Genomic DNA, 13,726 nt, shown 5'->3' with positions numbered 1-13,726 from the left:
TGTCAGATGCCTTTTCTTCATCAGTCCATGTGCTCATGTGATTCTTTTCCTTTTTCTTATTTATATGGTAGATTACACTGATTGTTTTTCTAATGTTGAACCATTCTTGCATTCCTGATGTGAATCCCACTTGCCTGTGAAGTATTATTTTTTTAAATGTGCTTTTGGATTATATTGGCTAGGATTTTGTTGAGAATTTTTCCATCTATGTTTATGAGGGATATTGGCCTATAATTTTGTTTCTTACTGATGGCCTTCCCTGGTATGAGGGTTACACTTGCTTCATAAAATGTATTAGGAAGTTTTCCATCCTCTTCTATGTTCTGGAATAGTTTGAGTAGAATTGGTGACAGCTCTTTCCTGAATAGTAAAACTCAGCAGTGAAGCCATCTGGACTTAGACTTCTTTTGGTTTAGAGTGTTTTGATGACCTGATCAGTTTCTTCATTTGTTATCAGTCTGTTCAAGTTTTCCACTTCACTCTGTGTAAACTTAGGTAGGTCTTGTTTAAAATATATATATATCTATCTCTTCTAAGTATTCAGATTTTTTGGAGTATATCTCTTCATTGTTGTTTTTAGGTGCCATCAAATTCGTACTGACTGAAAGAGACCCTATGCACAACAGAACGAAACACTTCCCGGTCCTGGGCCAACCTCACAATGTTGCTTTGCTTGAGCCCACTGATGCTGCTATATTGCCAGTCCATCGTGCTTGGGGTCTCCTTCTTTTTCTCTGACCCTTCACCTTACCAAACATGATATCCTTCTCCAGCGACTGGTCCCTCCTGGCAATATGTCCAAAATATGAAAGACGAAGTTTTGCCATCCTGAACTCCAGTGAGCATTCTAGCTGCATTTCTTTCAACACAGATCTGTTTGTTCTTTTGGCAGCCCATAGCACTTTCAATATTCTCCCTAACACCATAATTCAAAAGCATCAATTCTTCTGCAGTCTTCCATATTCACTGTCCAGCTCTCGCATGCATATGAGGTTATTGAAAATACTATGGCTTGGGTCAGGTGCACCTTAGTCCTCAAGCTGACATCTTTGTTGTTCAACACTTTAAAAAGGTCTTGTGCAGCAGATTTGCTTAATGCAATAATACATCGTTTAATTTCTTGACTGCTGCTTCTGTGAGTGTTGATAGTTGATCCAAGAAGACTGAAGTCCTTGACAACTTCAGTCTTTTCTCCATTGATAAGAATGTTGTTTATTGGTCCAGTGGTGAGGATTTTGGTTTTCTTTACATTGAGATGCTATCCATACCGAAGGCTGTGCTCTTTGATCTTCATCAGTAAATATTTTAAGTCTGGTTCACTATAAGTAAGCAAAGTTGTATCATCTTCATATCGCAGGTTGTTTATGAGTCTTCTTCGAACCTGATGCCACGTTTTTCTTCATATAACCCAGCTTCACAGATTATTTGCTCAGCATACAGGTTGAATAAGTATGGTGAAAGAATACAACCCTGTTGCACACCTTTCATAATTTTAAACCTTTCAGTGTTTGTTGTTCTGTTTGAGCAACTGCCTCTTGGTCCATGTACAGATTTCTCATGAGCACAATTAAGTGTTCTGGAATACTCATACTTCGCAGTGTTGTTCATAGGTTGTCATGATCCACACAGTCGAAAGCCTTTGCATAGTCAATAAGGGATAGGTAAATGTCTTTCTTGTATTCTCTGCTTTCATCCAAGATCCATCAGACATCAGTAATGAAATTTCTCATTCCACCTCCTCTTCTGAATTTGGCTTGAATATCTGGAAGTTCTCTGTCAGTGTATGCTTGCAGCTGTTTCTGTGTTACCTTTAGTAAAACTTTACTCGCATGGGATATCAAAGATCTTGTCTGATGATTTATGCATTCCGTTGGGTCACCTCTGTTTGGAATGGGCACAAATATGGATCTCTTCCAATCAGTTGGCCAGATGGTTGTCTTCCAAATTTTGTGGCATAGATTAGTGAGTGCCTCCAGTTCCGCCTCACGTTCTTGAAAATTTCTATGTTTATTTCATCAAATCCGGGTGCCTTGTTCTTTACCACTTTCTTCAGTGCACCTTGGACTTCTTCCTTCAGTATCATTGGCTCTTGATCATATGCTACCTCTTGAAATGATTGTCCATCAACCATTTCCTTTTGGTATAGTGACTCTGTGTATTCCTTCCATCTTCTCTTGAAGCTTTCTGCATCATTCAATAATTTGCCCAGAGAATCCTTCAGTAACCAAAGTCAAGGGTTGAATTTTTTCTTCTGTTCCCCTAGCTTGAGAAATGATGAGTGTGTTCTTCCCTTTTGGTTTTCTGACTCGAGATCTTTGCACATTTCGTTGTAATACTTGACTTTATTCTTGAGCTGACCTTTGAAATTATCTGTTCAGCTCTTGTACTTCCTCATTGCTTCCATTTACTTTAGTATGTCTATATTAGAGAGGAAGTTTCATTATCTGTTCTGATACCCATTTTTGTCTTTTCCTTCTTTCTTGTCTTCTTAATGCCTTTTTGTTTTCTTCCTGTATGATGTTCTTGATGTCATCCCACAACTCTTCTGGTCTTTGGTGTTTAGTGTTTAATGTATCAAATCTGTAATTCAGTTGGGATACATTCAAGTTTATATTTTGACTCTCATGGACTGTTTTCATTTTCTTCACCTTCAGTCTGAACTTGCATATGAGCAGTTGATGGTGTGTTCCACAATCTGCCCCTTGCCTTGTTTTGACTGATGATATTGAGCTTTTCCATCATGTCTTTTCACCCATGTATTCAATTTCATTTCTCTGTATTTCATCTGGAGAGTTCCATGTGTATACTTGTCTCTTATGCTGTCTAAAGAAGGTATTTGAAAGGAACAAATCATTGATTTTGCAGAATTCTACCATGCCATCTCCAGCATTAGTTCTATCACCAAGGCCATATTTTCCAACAACTGATCCTTCCTCTTTGCTCCCCACCTTTGAATTACAATCACCATTAATTATCAAATACATCTTGATTGCATGTTTGATCAATTTCAGATAGAAGAAGTTGGTAGAATTCTTCTATTTCATCCACACGGGCTTTAGTGGTTGATGCGTAAATTTAACTAATAGTGGTCTTAATTGGGCTTCCCTGTAGGTGCATGGATATTATCCTATGACAGACAGCGTTATACTTCATAACTGATCTGGATATCTTCTTGTTTACAATGAATGCAACAATATTCCTCTTCAATTTGTCATTCCCTGCATAGTAAACCATGTGGTTGTAAGATTCAAAATGGCCGATACCAGTCCATTTCAGCTCACTAATGCCTAATAGATCAATGTTTATATGTTACATTTCATTTTTGGCAATTTCCAATTTTCCTAGATTCATACTTTGTACATTCCATGTTCTGATTATTAATGGGCGTTTTCAGCTGTTTGTTTTCATTTTGAGTTGTGCCATATTAGCAAATGAAGGTCATGTGCTCTGCAGCATCATTTCTATTACTAAGGGTATATTTTCCAACTGCTTGTTTCTTCTTCTTTGTTCTGAACTTTTGTATTCCAACTGCAGTAATTATCAATACATCTTAATTGCATATTTGCTCAATTTCAGATTGAAGAAGTTGGTAGAATACTTCAATTTCATCCTCATTGGCTTTAGTGGTTGGTGCGTAAGTTTGAGTAATAGTGGTTATTAATTGGTCTTCTCTGTAGGCGCATGCATCCTATCACAGACTCTGTTGTACCTCATGACTGATCTGGATGTGTTCTTTTTTTTTTGCCCTCTGTGACTCTAGCTTTTTTTCTTTAGGGTTTTTATTGTGGAATGAGTGAAAGTTTACAGGGCGGAACATCAGTGTTACATACAGCAAATCATAACACCGTGTTTTATTACAATGATTATAATCCTTTCCATGTACTATCAGTTAAGAGTATTTCTCTTTATTCACTTTACCTTTTTTTTTTTTTTAAACAAAACAGAACGCTCAGGTATATATAATAATTTACACCACCAAAAAGCACATTCTGCAAGTCGGCCTCCTGGTCACCAGCTCTTAGTCCCTCTCTTCCCATAGTCCTCAGCTGCTCTCCCTCTCCACGACCCCATCTTTGCCTCCATCTCTGGTGTTCCTGGTTCTCTGGATAAGGTCCTTTCTTCTGCTTGTGCTCTTTTCCCTTGATGGTCATAGGGTCCTCTGTTTCTGGACTGTAAGATTAACCACTCCCCTGTTTTTGTTACAAAACTTCTACCTTTTACAATTGTTGTAGTCACAATTAGCTATGATAACAATTATTCACTATTGAACCATATGAATCTTATCCCTGTCTCTTTCACCAGACCCATCTAGACCAGATGAAAACTATTCAGTGGTGACTTTTTCTTCCCCCCATATACTCTCAAACTCCCCCTTGAAACCTTGTAGTTCAGTCACTTCTTGCCTTTTTCGCCCCCTCATTTTAGGTAGACATTGCTAACTTGCCCATCCAAATATACTCTGTGTACAAAGGGGATAGCATTGATATTTGATGTCAGGACTCCATCCCTCTCTGTTGGTATTTAGAGTTACTACCACCCTGTGTATAGGTCAGGCTTATCAAATTGTAGCAATATACTCTTCTTTTATCAAAAAAACTTTTTTTTTTTTTTTGGGTTATCTTCCTCTAGTCAAGTTCTGATTATCAAGCTATCGAGACTAGGTCAAATAGGTACTGTCTGCAAGTTTGGGTATTCTTGTGCATGTCCCCTCACTTCATATCAGCTGGATGCTTCACTCTAACTCATCTCTAGTTCTCTGTGGCTTTGTCTTTGTCCTTCGGCTCAGGTGTCCCCAGGTCTTATCACACTTTGGACCAACCATCCCTTCACTTCCTGTTTTCTCTTTTATCTCCAGGGCAACGGGAGTCAATGGACTGTGGTTGAACTCAGCCCATATCTTTATTGCTACCTTTCCCCCTCTTCCACTCACCAGTAGACCAATGTGGTTTCCAGCAAGTTTACATGCCTGTTAATGTGTTCCCTTCAAGTTTTAGTCTTAGAGGGTAGTTTGTTCTGAAGGAACTTGATTGCTTGCCTTGATGACTTCCTAGCGAACAGCTTGCTTATTCTTGTAGTAGCCAGTCATGCTGACATTTTTGTTTTGCATTTTTCCTGATGATCTTTCTTTGAATGTGTATCTTCTGTTGTTCAAGCTTTTCCAAGCTGGTCTGCGTGTCTGTGCTAGAGTGAATGTCCCACCTTATAAGGTTCTTGATGGGACTCAGGATTCCATCTAAGATCTTATATTCTACCAAAGTCTTGCAAGAGGCGTATTTCACTGCACAAGTTCTAGAAACCCTTTCAGGTATTCCAGTCAGTTACAGGCCGAAGATGGGCATACAAGTTTTCTGTAATCATGTTTCCCAACATTCCTTTCTATCCTACTCATGTGTCTATTTTACAACAGTAGGAAAGGGTAATCAATATTCATAAGATAATCAAGCATTTTAGTATTATTTCCCCTCTTCAGGCTATGCCTAGATCCCTGTGTCACAGAGCCCTGGTAATTCAAGGCTGAGCATGCATCACTATTTCCCTCAATCCCACTTAGGCCATACAAATTTGTCTAAGTGTTCCCCTGTCTTTTTTTGTTCTTCCACCTCCTCCCCCTTCTTCTATTGCCCTTCATAACACCTGAATGAAACCCACCACCACAACTCCACTGTTGTAGTTACCTTATATTCCATTAGTTCTACCCTCCATTTAAGACAGTCTATTTTATCCTGTGTTCTACCTGACCTACTCACTATCTGGATCTCTGTTCTTCTGTGTTTAACTTTTTTTACGTTGTAATTGTTTTAATCATAGACTGACCTCCTAGATCCTATGTCCTTATAATTTTATTCTGTTCTTAACTCTTCCGTTTGTCGACTGAGATCAGGGACGTACGTCATTCTCTGTTTGTTGTCTGTTCATGTTGGTTTTCAGTCCACAGAACATCCTTGAGAATGTTTTTCCTAGCTGGGATGGTTTTGGCAAAATCCCTTAGCTTCTGTTTATCCTAGACTTTTTGATTATACCACCATATTTGATTGACAGCTTTGCTGGGTATAGGATTCTTGGTTGGCAGTTTTTTTCCTTTCAGGGTTTTATATATGTCTCCCCATTGTCTTCTTGCCTGCATGGTTACTGTTGAGAGATGCAAGCTTAATTAGATTTTCTTGCCCTTGTATGTTACACTTCCCTTTTATCTAGCTGCTTTCAGGATTCTATCCTTACCTTTGAATTTGGAGAGCTTGATTATTATATGTCTTGGTGATTTTCTTTTAGGGTCTATCCTTCGTGAGGTTCGTTGAGCTTCTTGAATGCTTATTTTGTCTTTTTCTTGTAGAGGTGTTATAGTTTCCTATATATTTTAGAAATAAGTCCCTAGTCTGATGTGTCATTGCAAAAGATTTTTTCCCATTCTGTGCATCCCCCTTTTACTCTTTTGGCGAAGTCTTTTGATGCACTTAACTTTTTAATTTTTAGTGTGTCCCATTCATCTATTTTGCCTACTTTTGTTTGTGTACTTTTCAAAATGTTTGGTAGTCTGTATATGCACTGAATTACCACCCTCACATTTGTCCCTGTGTTTTCATTGATGACCTTCCTAATTTTGGGATTCACATTTAGGTGTTTAATCCATGTGAGTTCGTTTTTGTATAGGGCATGAGGTAGAGGTCTTATTTCATTCTTTTGCTTATCGCTTTCCAGTTCTGGCAGCACCATTTGTTAAAGAGACTATCTCCTCCTCATGCAGTATGCCTAGGCACTTTGTCAAAAATCATTTGTATGTGGATGGGTTAATTTCTGGATTCTCAGTTCTGTTCCATTGATCGATGTATTTGTCATTGTACCAGTACCAGGCTGTTTTGAGCACTGTGGCCATGTAGTAAATTTTGGCATCGGGGAGTGAAAGACTGTCAACCTTGTCAAGCATGTAATGCTTAGCAGGTGTTGGTGTCTCTTGTTGCAGAGGTGGAGTATAATGTGGTATGCTTATAGCTTGGCTATATGGCTATGATTGCTGTCTCTTCTTGGGTAATGTAAGGAGAAAACGCTCCCACCTCCAGGAAAAATGTTTGATCATAAGGACCAAAAGCAGAAGTAATAAAAAAACACAGAGATAAATACCAACACTTTCAAACAGAAATAAAGGTGTGGTCAACTGTCCCATGCTACACAGGCAGTGTGTGTGCAAAGTATAAGCCCCCAGCAGTGTGTGAGGGTGTTCACTTGCTCAGGCCCCTCCACTAGTCACTATAATAGAAGTGTACAGGTAGATATTGGGAAGTTAATGGGAGAAAGATTGTCTAGTATTTTTGTCTCTGAATGTTATTTAGGTGTCTGCTGTATGCACAGCACAATTCTCGAGATGATTGAGTCTTTTTATGTTGCGGTTTTATGGATTGTTTTATAATGGTCCTATACACGGAGCTCTGGCAGCACAGTGGCCACGAATCAGGCTGCGAACTGCAGGGTCAGCAGCTTGAAACCACCAGCTGCACCACAGGAGAAAGGCGAGGTGCCCCACTCCCTCAAAGGCCCACAGCCTCGTAAATCCCGCACAAGGTCTCCTGGAGTTGGAATCAACTCCATGATGCACAGCCACCAAGGGTTTTGCACAAGTTAATTTTAGGGCTGTGTCAATGTGGCCAACGTTATTAGTAGCTGCCAAGATCCTTCTCTCTGTGCTGATTTTTGTGGGAGTGCACCCAGCACTTGATGACATCCTGGAAGAGCAAAGAAGGCACAACACGGAAGGGGAGGGAGAAGTGTGTAGAGTCTACTGTGCCTCTTTATGCAAGTTTCCCTGAGCAGCTTTTAGAGCTGGTTCCCTGAGCTGGAGAACTGGCTGTAGCCCTGTCCTCTAAACTCTACCAGGGCGGGGTGGCCGCAGAGGGAGTCCTGTCTCCAGATTCCTAACTCGCAGTATTTTCCTTAATGTCATGAATTTTTCACTTGCGAGTGCAGAAAACTGACGTCCTGGACCTTATGGTAGATCCGAAACCCTGGAGTTGTTCTATGAGTGCTTCCTATGTGAGTTCCCAGTCCTGCCACCATGGAAACTTCCCTACCTGGCTTTTTTTCTACTGCAGCCCAAACCGAAAGTGCCTCTTTTGTTTTTTAAAGGAAATTAATTCATTCTTACCCAGACAGCTCATGTGAATAAATGTCATGCTGAGGAACGGAAGAGTCTTCATTTAGAGAAATATTTTTATATACAACTCATCTATCCACACTAATGAGGAATTGTAATTTTTAAAAATGTATGTGAATGCTCGAAACTTCTTAATATCACCTGTCAGAATATAGATTAACTATGTTGATAGGGGATTATATTTTAGAAAGAGGATTTAGTCTCGAAACCAGTATCCATTTGCTGTTCATTCCGAGTCTTGGTGTTACTGTGTGTGTCAGAGTAGAATTGTGCTCCATAGAGCTTTCAGTGGATGATTATTTAGGAGTAGATTTCCAAGTTTGTCTTCAGAACTAGTCAAGAAATGAGAGTTTATTTTTAAGAAGCAAATTTAGTGCTTATTTTAGTAACCCTGACACTGTGTCAGCACTTAAAAACGCCAGTTGATGTGTTTATTCTTTTCTTTTCTAGTGATATGCAGCTTTCGAGGATCTGTCCCTCAAGGTTTGGTCCTAGAAATAGGAGAAACAGTTCAGATTCTTGAGAAATGTGAAGGTGAGTATTAACCTATAAAAACACATAATGATAATTTCTGGCAGTAATGCATTTTGTGGTAATTTATTATAAGCATAATTTATCCCATTATGGAATATTTAAAAAAGTTCGTGCTCTATATTTAATAGAAAGGTATGAGCTTTTTTGTTCTAATCTAATAGCAGCAATTAAGTAACTAATTGTTGTCTATCAGGACATTATTTTACATACAATGTCAAGTGATTGTTATTTATCTTTTATATCAAAAAGATAATCTACCAGCCATTTTTTAGCTGCATTTAAATAGAATTTGATTGGGAAACTATGATCTTTATAATCATTTGCATGTTTCTTTCTGATTGGCTGAACATGTTCGATCATAATGGAAAAAGGCAGTAAATATGCTTAAATGAAGATTAGGTTGATTACTGCTTTGTTTGTGTGACATCTACAGAGACATTGAATGGAGAGCATTGATAAAACAGTGAAACTAACAATTTTTGTTTTTGTTTTTTGTTCAAAGCTTTTATTTTGAGAGAGTACATGGGAGAACGTTGGATTTTACACTCATCCTATTGTATTTTGTTTCATTGCAATGATTACAATCCCCTCCATGCACCATTACTTAACAATATTTGTTTCTATTCCCTCTGTTGTTGTTTTTTATGTACACAAAACCACTCAGGAATATATAACCATTTAAACAACCAAAGGTTGTATTCTGCAAGCCAGCCTCCTGACCATCAGCACACAGCCTTTCTCTTTTTATGTGTCTAGGGTCCATAGCTGCTCTATCTCTCCATGTCCTCATCTCTGCCTCCATCTCTGCTGTTGCTGCTTCCCTGGGTAGGATCCCACATTCCACTGCTGTTCTTCTCCCGTATACTCCTAGGGTCCTTTGTTCCTGGATTGTAAGATTAACTATTCCCTCCTTTATGTTAACATAACTTCAGCCTTTACAGTTGTAACAGTTGGCAATCAAACTCGTAACAATTACTCACTATTGAATCAGAAAGAATCCTATCCCCATCTCCAATCACTAGACCCATCTAGAAAAGATGCAAACTCTTCAGTGGGAATTCTACTTTTCTCCACACACTCTGAAACTAAACTCCTTCTCAAAAACTTGTAAGCCAGCCACTTTGTGCCTTTATAGCACAACCCCCCCTCCCATCTCTTTTGGTACCCATCCCTATCAACCCTGTATACTGAATGGATAGACTTGATCCTTGAAGTGAAGACTTCCTCCTCTTGGTTGGTATTTTGAGCTACTTTGTTGTTGTTGTTAAGTGCCATTGAGTCGGTTCCGACCCATAGCGACCCTGTACAGGGTTTCCGAGGGTGTAAATCTTTACTACATCCATGCAATATCCTGTGCGAGTAAAGTTTTACTAAAGGTAATACAGAAACGGCTTCAAGTATACATTGACAGAGAATTTCCAGAGGTTCAAGCAGGCTTCAGAAGAGGACTTGGAAGGAGGGATATTATTGCTGATGTCCAGTGGATCTTGGGTGAAAGCAGAGAATACCAGAAAGATGTTTACCTGTGCTTTATTTACTATGCAAATGCTTTAGATTGTGTGGGTCATGACAAGCTATAGACAACTTTGTGAAGTATGAGTTTTCTGGAACACTTAATTGTGCTCTTGAGGAATCTGTACATGGACCAAGAGGCAGTTATTCCAACAGAACATGGGAACACTGAATGGGTTAAAATTAAGAAAGGTGTCCGACAAGGTTGTATTCTTTCACCAAACTTATTCAACCTGAGTCCTGGTGTGGCTCTGTGGTCTAATGCGTCAGACTGCAAAGTCATTTGAACTGCAAGGACGGTGGTTCAAACTCACCAGATGCTCCTTGAAAACCCTATACAGGGTCGCTATGGGTTGGAATAGACTCGATGGCACTTAACAACAACAACAATACTGAGCAAATAATCCAAGAAGCTGGGTTCTATGAAGAAAAACGTGGCATCAGGATTGGAGGAAGACTCATTAACAACCTGTGATATGCAGGTGATATAACCTTACTTGTTGAAAGTGAAGAGGACTTAAAATATTTTCTGATGAAGATCAAATACCACAGCCTTCGGCATGGATTGCATCTCAATGTAAAGAAAATGAAAATCTTCACTGCTGGATCAATAAACAACATTCTTACCAACAGAGAGAAGATTGAAGTTGTCAGAGACTTCATTCTTCTTGGTCAACTATCAACACTCATAGAAGCAGCAGTCAAGAAATCAAATGACGTACTGCATTAGGCAAATTTGCTGCACAAGACCTTTTTAAAATGTTGAAGAGCAAAGATTTACTAAGCTTGAGGACTAAGGTGCGCCTGACCCAAGTCATTGTATTTTCAGTAATCTCATATGCATGCAAAAGCTGAACAGTGAATAAGGAAGACTGTAGAAGAATTGATGCTTTTGAGTTATGGTGTTGGAGGAGGAGAATATTGAAAGTGCCATAGGCTGCCAAAAGAACTAACAGATCTGTGTTAGAAGAAGTGCAGCCAGAGTGCTCCTTGGAGGCTAAGATGGCCAAACTTGGTCTCTCATGCTTTGGACATATTGTCAGGAGGGACCAGTTGCTGGAGAAGGACGTCATATTTTGTAAGGTGGAGGGTCAGAGGAAAAGAGGAAGACCCCCTGAGAGATGGATTGGCCAAGTGGCAGCATCAATGGCTCAAGCGTGGCAACAGTAGTGAGGTTGACCCAGGACCAGACAGTGTTTCATTCTGTTGTGCGTAGGGTCGCTATGAGTTGGTACTGACTCAATGGCACCTAACAACAACAGCATCCATAAGTATAAGTCAAGTTCATCAAATTGTAGCAATTTACACTTGCTTCCTTAATCAGGTTTCTTTATCTTCTTCTAGTCAAGCTCTGATCATCAAGCCACCGTAGCTAGGTCAAATGGGTAATATCTGCAAGTTTGGGTGTTCTTATGTGTCTCCTCCCACTTCATATAAGCTGCCCTCTGTGGCTAGGTCAGTTTCCAAGTGGCTCAGGAGTTCCCAAGTATCCCTAAACTTTTGACCAACCAGTACTTCTTCTTCTCTCCTTCATCTCAAGATTGTCAGGAGTTTATGGAATGTGGTCAAACTCAGCCCATATCTTCATGACTGCCTTTCTACCACTTCCAGTCAAATGTAGACCAATGTGGTGTCCAGTGAGCTTACATACCTGCTCATGTGTTCCCTTTTAGTTTCAGTCTTGGAGGGGGCTTTATCCTGAAGGAACTTGACTACTTGCCTTGATGGCTCCCTGGCAAGCAGCTTCCTTTTTCTTATAATAGCCAACCACACTGCCTTTTTTTGTTTTTTCTTGCTCATCTTTCTTTCAGGACATGTCGTCTGTTTCTATAGCCACTCCAGGCTGGTCTGCAAACCAACATAAGTTTTAACATAATGAGAGTGTGGATAATTTTTGACTCACCCATATAGTTTGAATAAAATTAGTGTCAGCAACACTCTTGAGTATTTGGTAGAATTCACCAGTAAATTCTTAGGTATCCCAACGTGGCACTGTAGGATATACACTGGACTGCCAGGGTGGTTTGAACCAGAAGTTCATCCTCACCAGCCACTCCTTGGAAACCTTAACAACATTACTATGAGTTGGACCCGACTCAAAGGCACTTACCAACAATAGTTCAAGTTTTCTCCTTTAGACTGTGTTTGTTTAGTCTGTGGGTTTTTACAAATCTTTCCATTTCTTTTAGATTTTCAGATTTGTTGGAGTTCAATTTTTCATAGTATTTTTTGATCATCCTTTTTTATTTCTGTTGATTCTCTTGTGATGTCACCTATATAATTTCTTATTCATATTATTTGTATCTACTTCTGTTCTTTTATTACAGTTACCAATGTTTTGTCAGTTTTAATTAGTCCTTTCAAAGAACCGACTTCTTATCTTGTTGCTCCTTTCTTACTGTTTTTCTGTTTCATATATTTCTGCTCTAACATTTATTATTATTATTATTTTTTTCATCTGATGGCTGTAGACCTACTTTGTTTATCTTTTTGTAATTTTTGGAGATATTTTCAGAAGGTGTTGATTTTGCTGCTTTTTTATTTTCGAATGTGTACATTAGTGTTATAAATTCCTCTCTGAACACTGCTTTTTTGTGCCCCAAGGATTTTGGTAAGTTGTGTTTCCGTTCTTATTCAAGGAATTTTTTTCTGTTTCGTTTTTTATTTGATCTATTATTACTCAGTAGCTATCAAGCAAGGTGTTCTTTAGTTTCCATGTGTTTGATCCCCCCTCCCCCATATCTTCCTCTTTTTGATTTCTAATATTATATAGTATTGTGATCTGAGAAGATGCTTTGTAGGATAGGATTTTGATGTTTTAAAATGTATTGAATTTTGCTTTGTGGCTTAGCATATGATCTGTTTTAGAGAATGTACCATGTGCATTGGAAAAGAATATATATTGTGTTGTTGTTGGGTTGCCCACTTTGTATATGTCTAAGAGGTCAAGTCGGTTGATTGTGTCATGTAGTTTTTCTGGGTCTTGTTGAGTTTCTTTGTAGTCCTGTCTGTCAAAAGTAGTGTATCAAAATCTCCAGCTCTTATTGTAGAGTTGTCGATTTCTTTTTTTCGTTCTTTTAAAGTTTGATTTATATATTTTGAGCACCTTTCACTGAGAGCATAGATTTTTATTGTTATTGTGTCCTCTTGTTCAATTTACCCCTTAATCATCATATAATGTCCTTCTTTGTTTCTTCTGCTAACTTGTGCCTTCAGGTGTATTTGTCTGAGATTCAAACAGCCACTCCTGCTCAATTTTTATTGCCATTAGCTTGATATATTTTTCCCATCCTTTAATTTTTAGTCTATTTCTGTTGTCATGCATCTGATGTATCTCTTGTAGACAGCTTATTGAAAGATCCTATTTTCTTATCCATTGTGCTCTGTTTCAGGACTTACACATTTAATGTATTTATATTCACTATAATTATCACTGAAAACTCTATGCATAGCAGAGAAACATTGTCAGATATAGGATTGGAAGGTGGGAGGGCACTCAGAAAGAGATTGTGGAAAAAAATGCCTCCTCAAAGTAGG

General features: G+C 38.8%; 1 protein-coding gene across 1 annotated transcript in view; it reads left to right on the top strand.

Annotated features, from left to right (window-relative positions):
* Positions 1-7,631: 7,631 nt before the first annotated feature.
* DOCK3 (dedicator of cytokinesis 3) overlaps positions 7,632-13,726 on the top strand; it is a 716,589-nt gene continuing 710,494 nt past the window's right edge. Inside the window, exons 1-2 of the mRNA XM_006873644.1 lie at positions 7,632-7,761; positions 8,594-8,677. Coding sequence (XP_006873706.1) covers positions 7,632-7,761; positions 8,594-8,677 — 214 coding nt within the window. The remainder of the gene's footprint in view (positions 7,762-8,593; positions 8,678-13,726) is intronic.

The sequence above is a fragment of the Chrysochloris asiatica genome, unplaced genomic scaffold (genome assembly GCF_000296735.1).
Source record: "Chrysochloris asiatica unplaced genomic scaffold, ChrAsi1.0 scaffold00246, whole genome shotgun sequence".
NCBI classification, from domain to species: domain Eukaryota; kingdom Metazoa; phylum Chordata; class Mammalia; order Afrosoricida; family Chrysochloridae; genus Chrysochloris; species Chrysochloris asiatica.
Note: the sequence above shows the minus strand (reverse complement) of the source record. Positions and strands in the feature narration are given on the sequence as shown.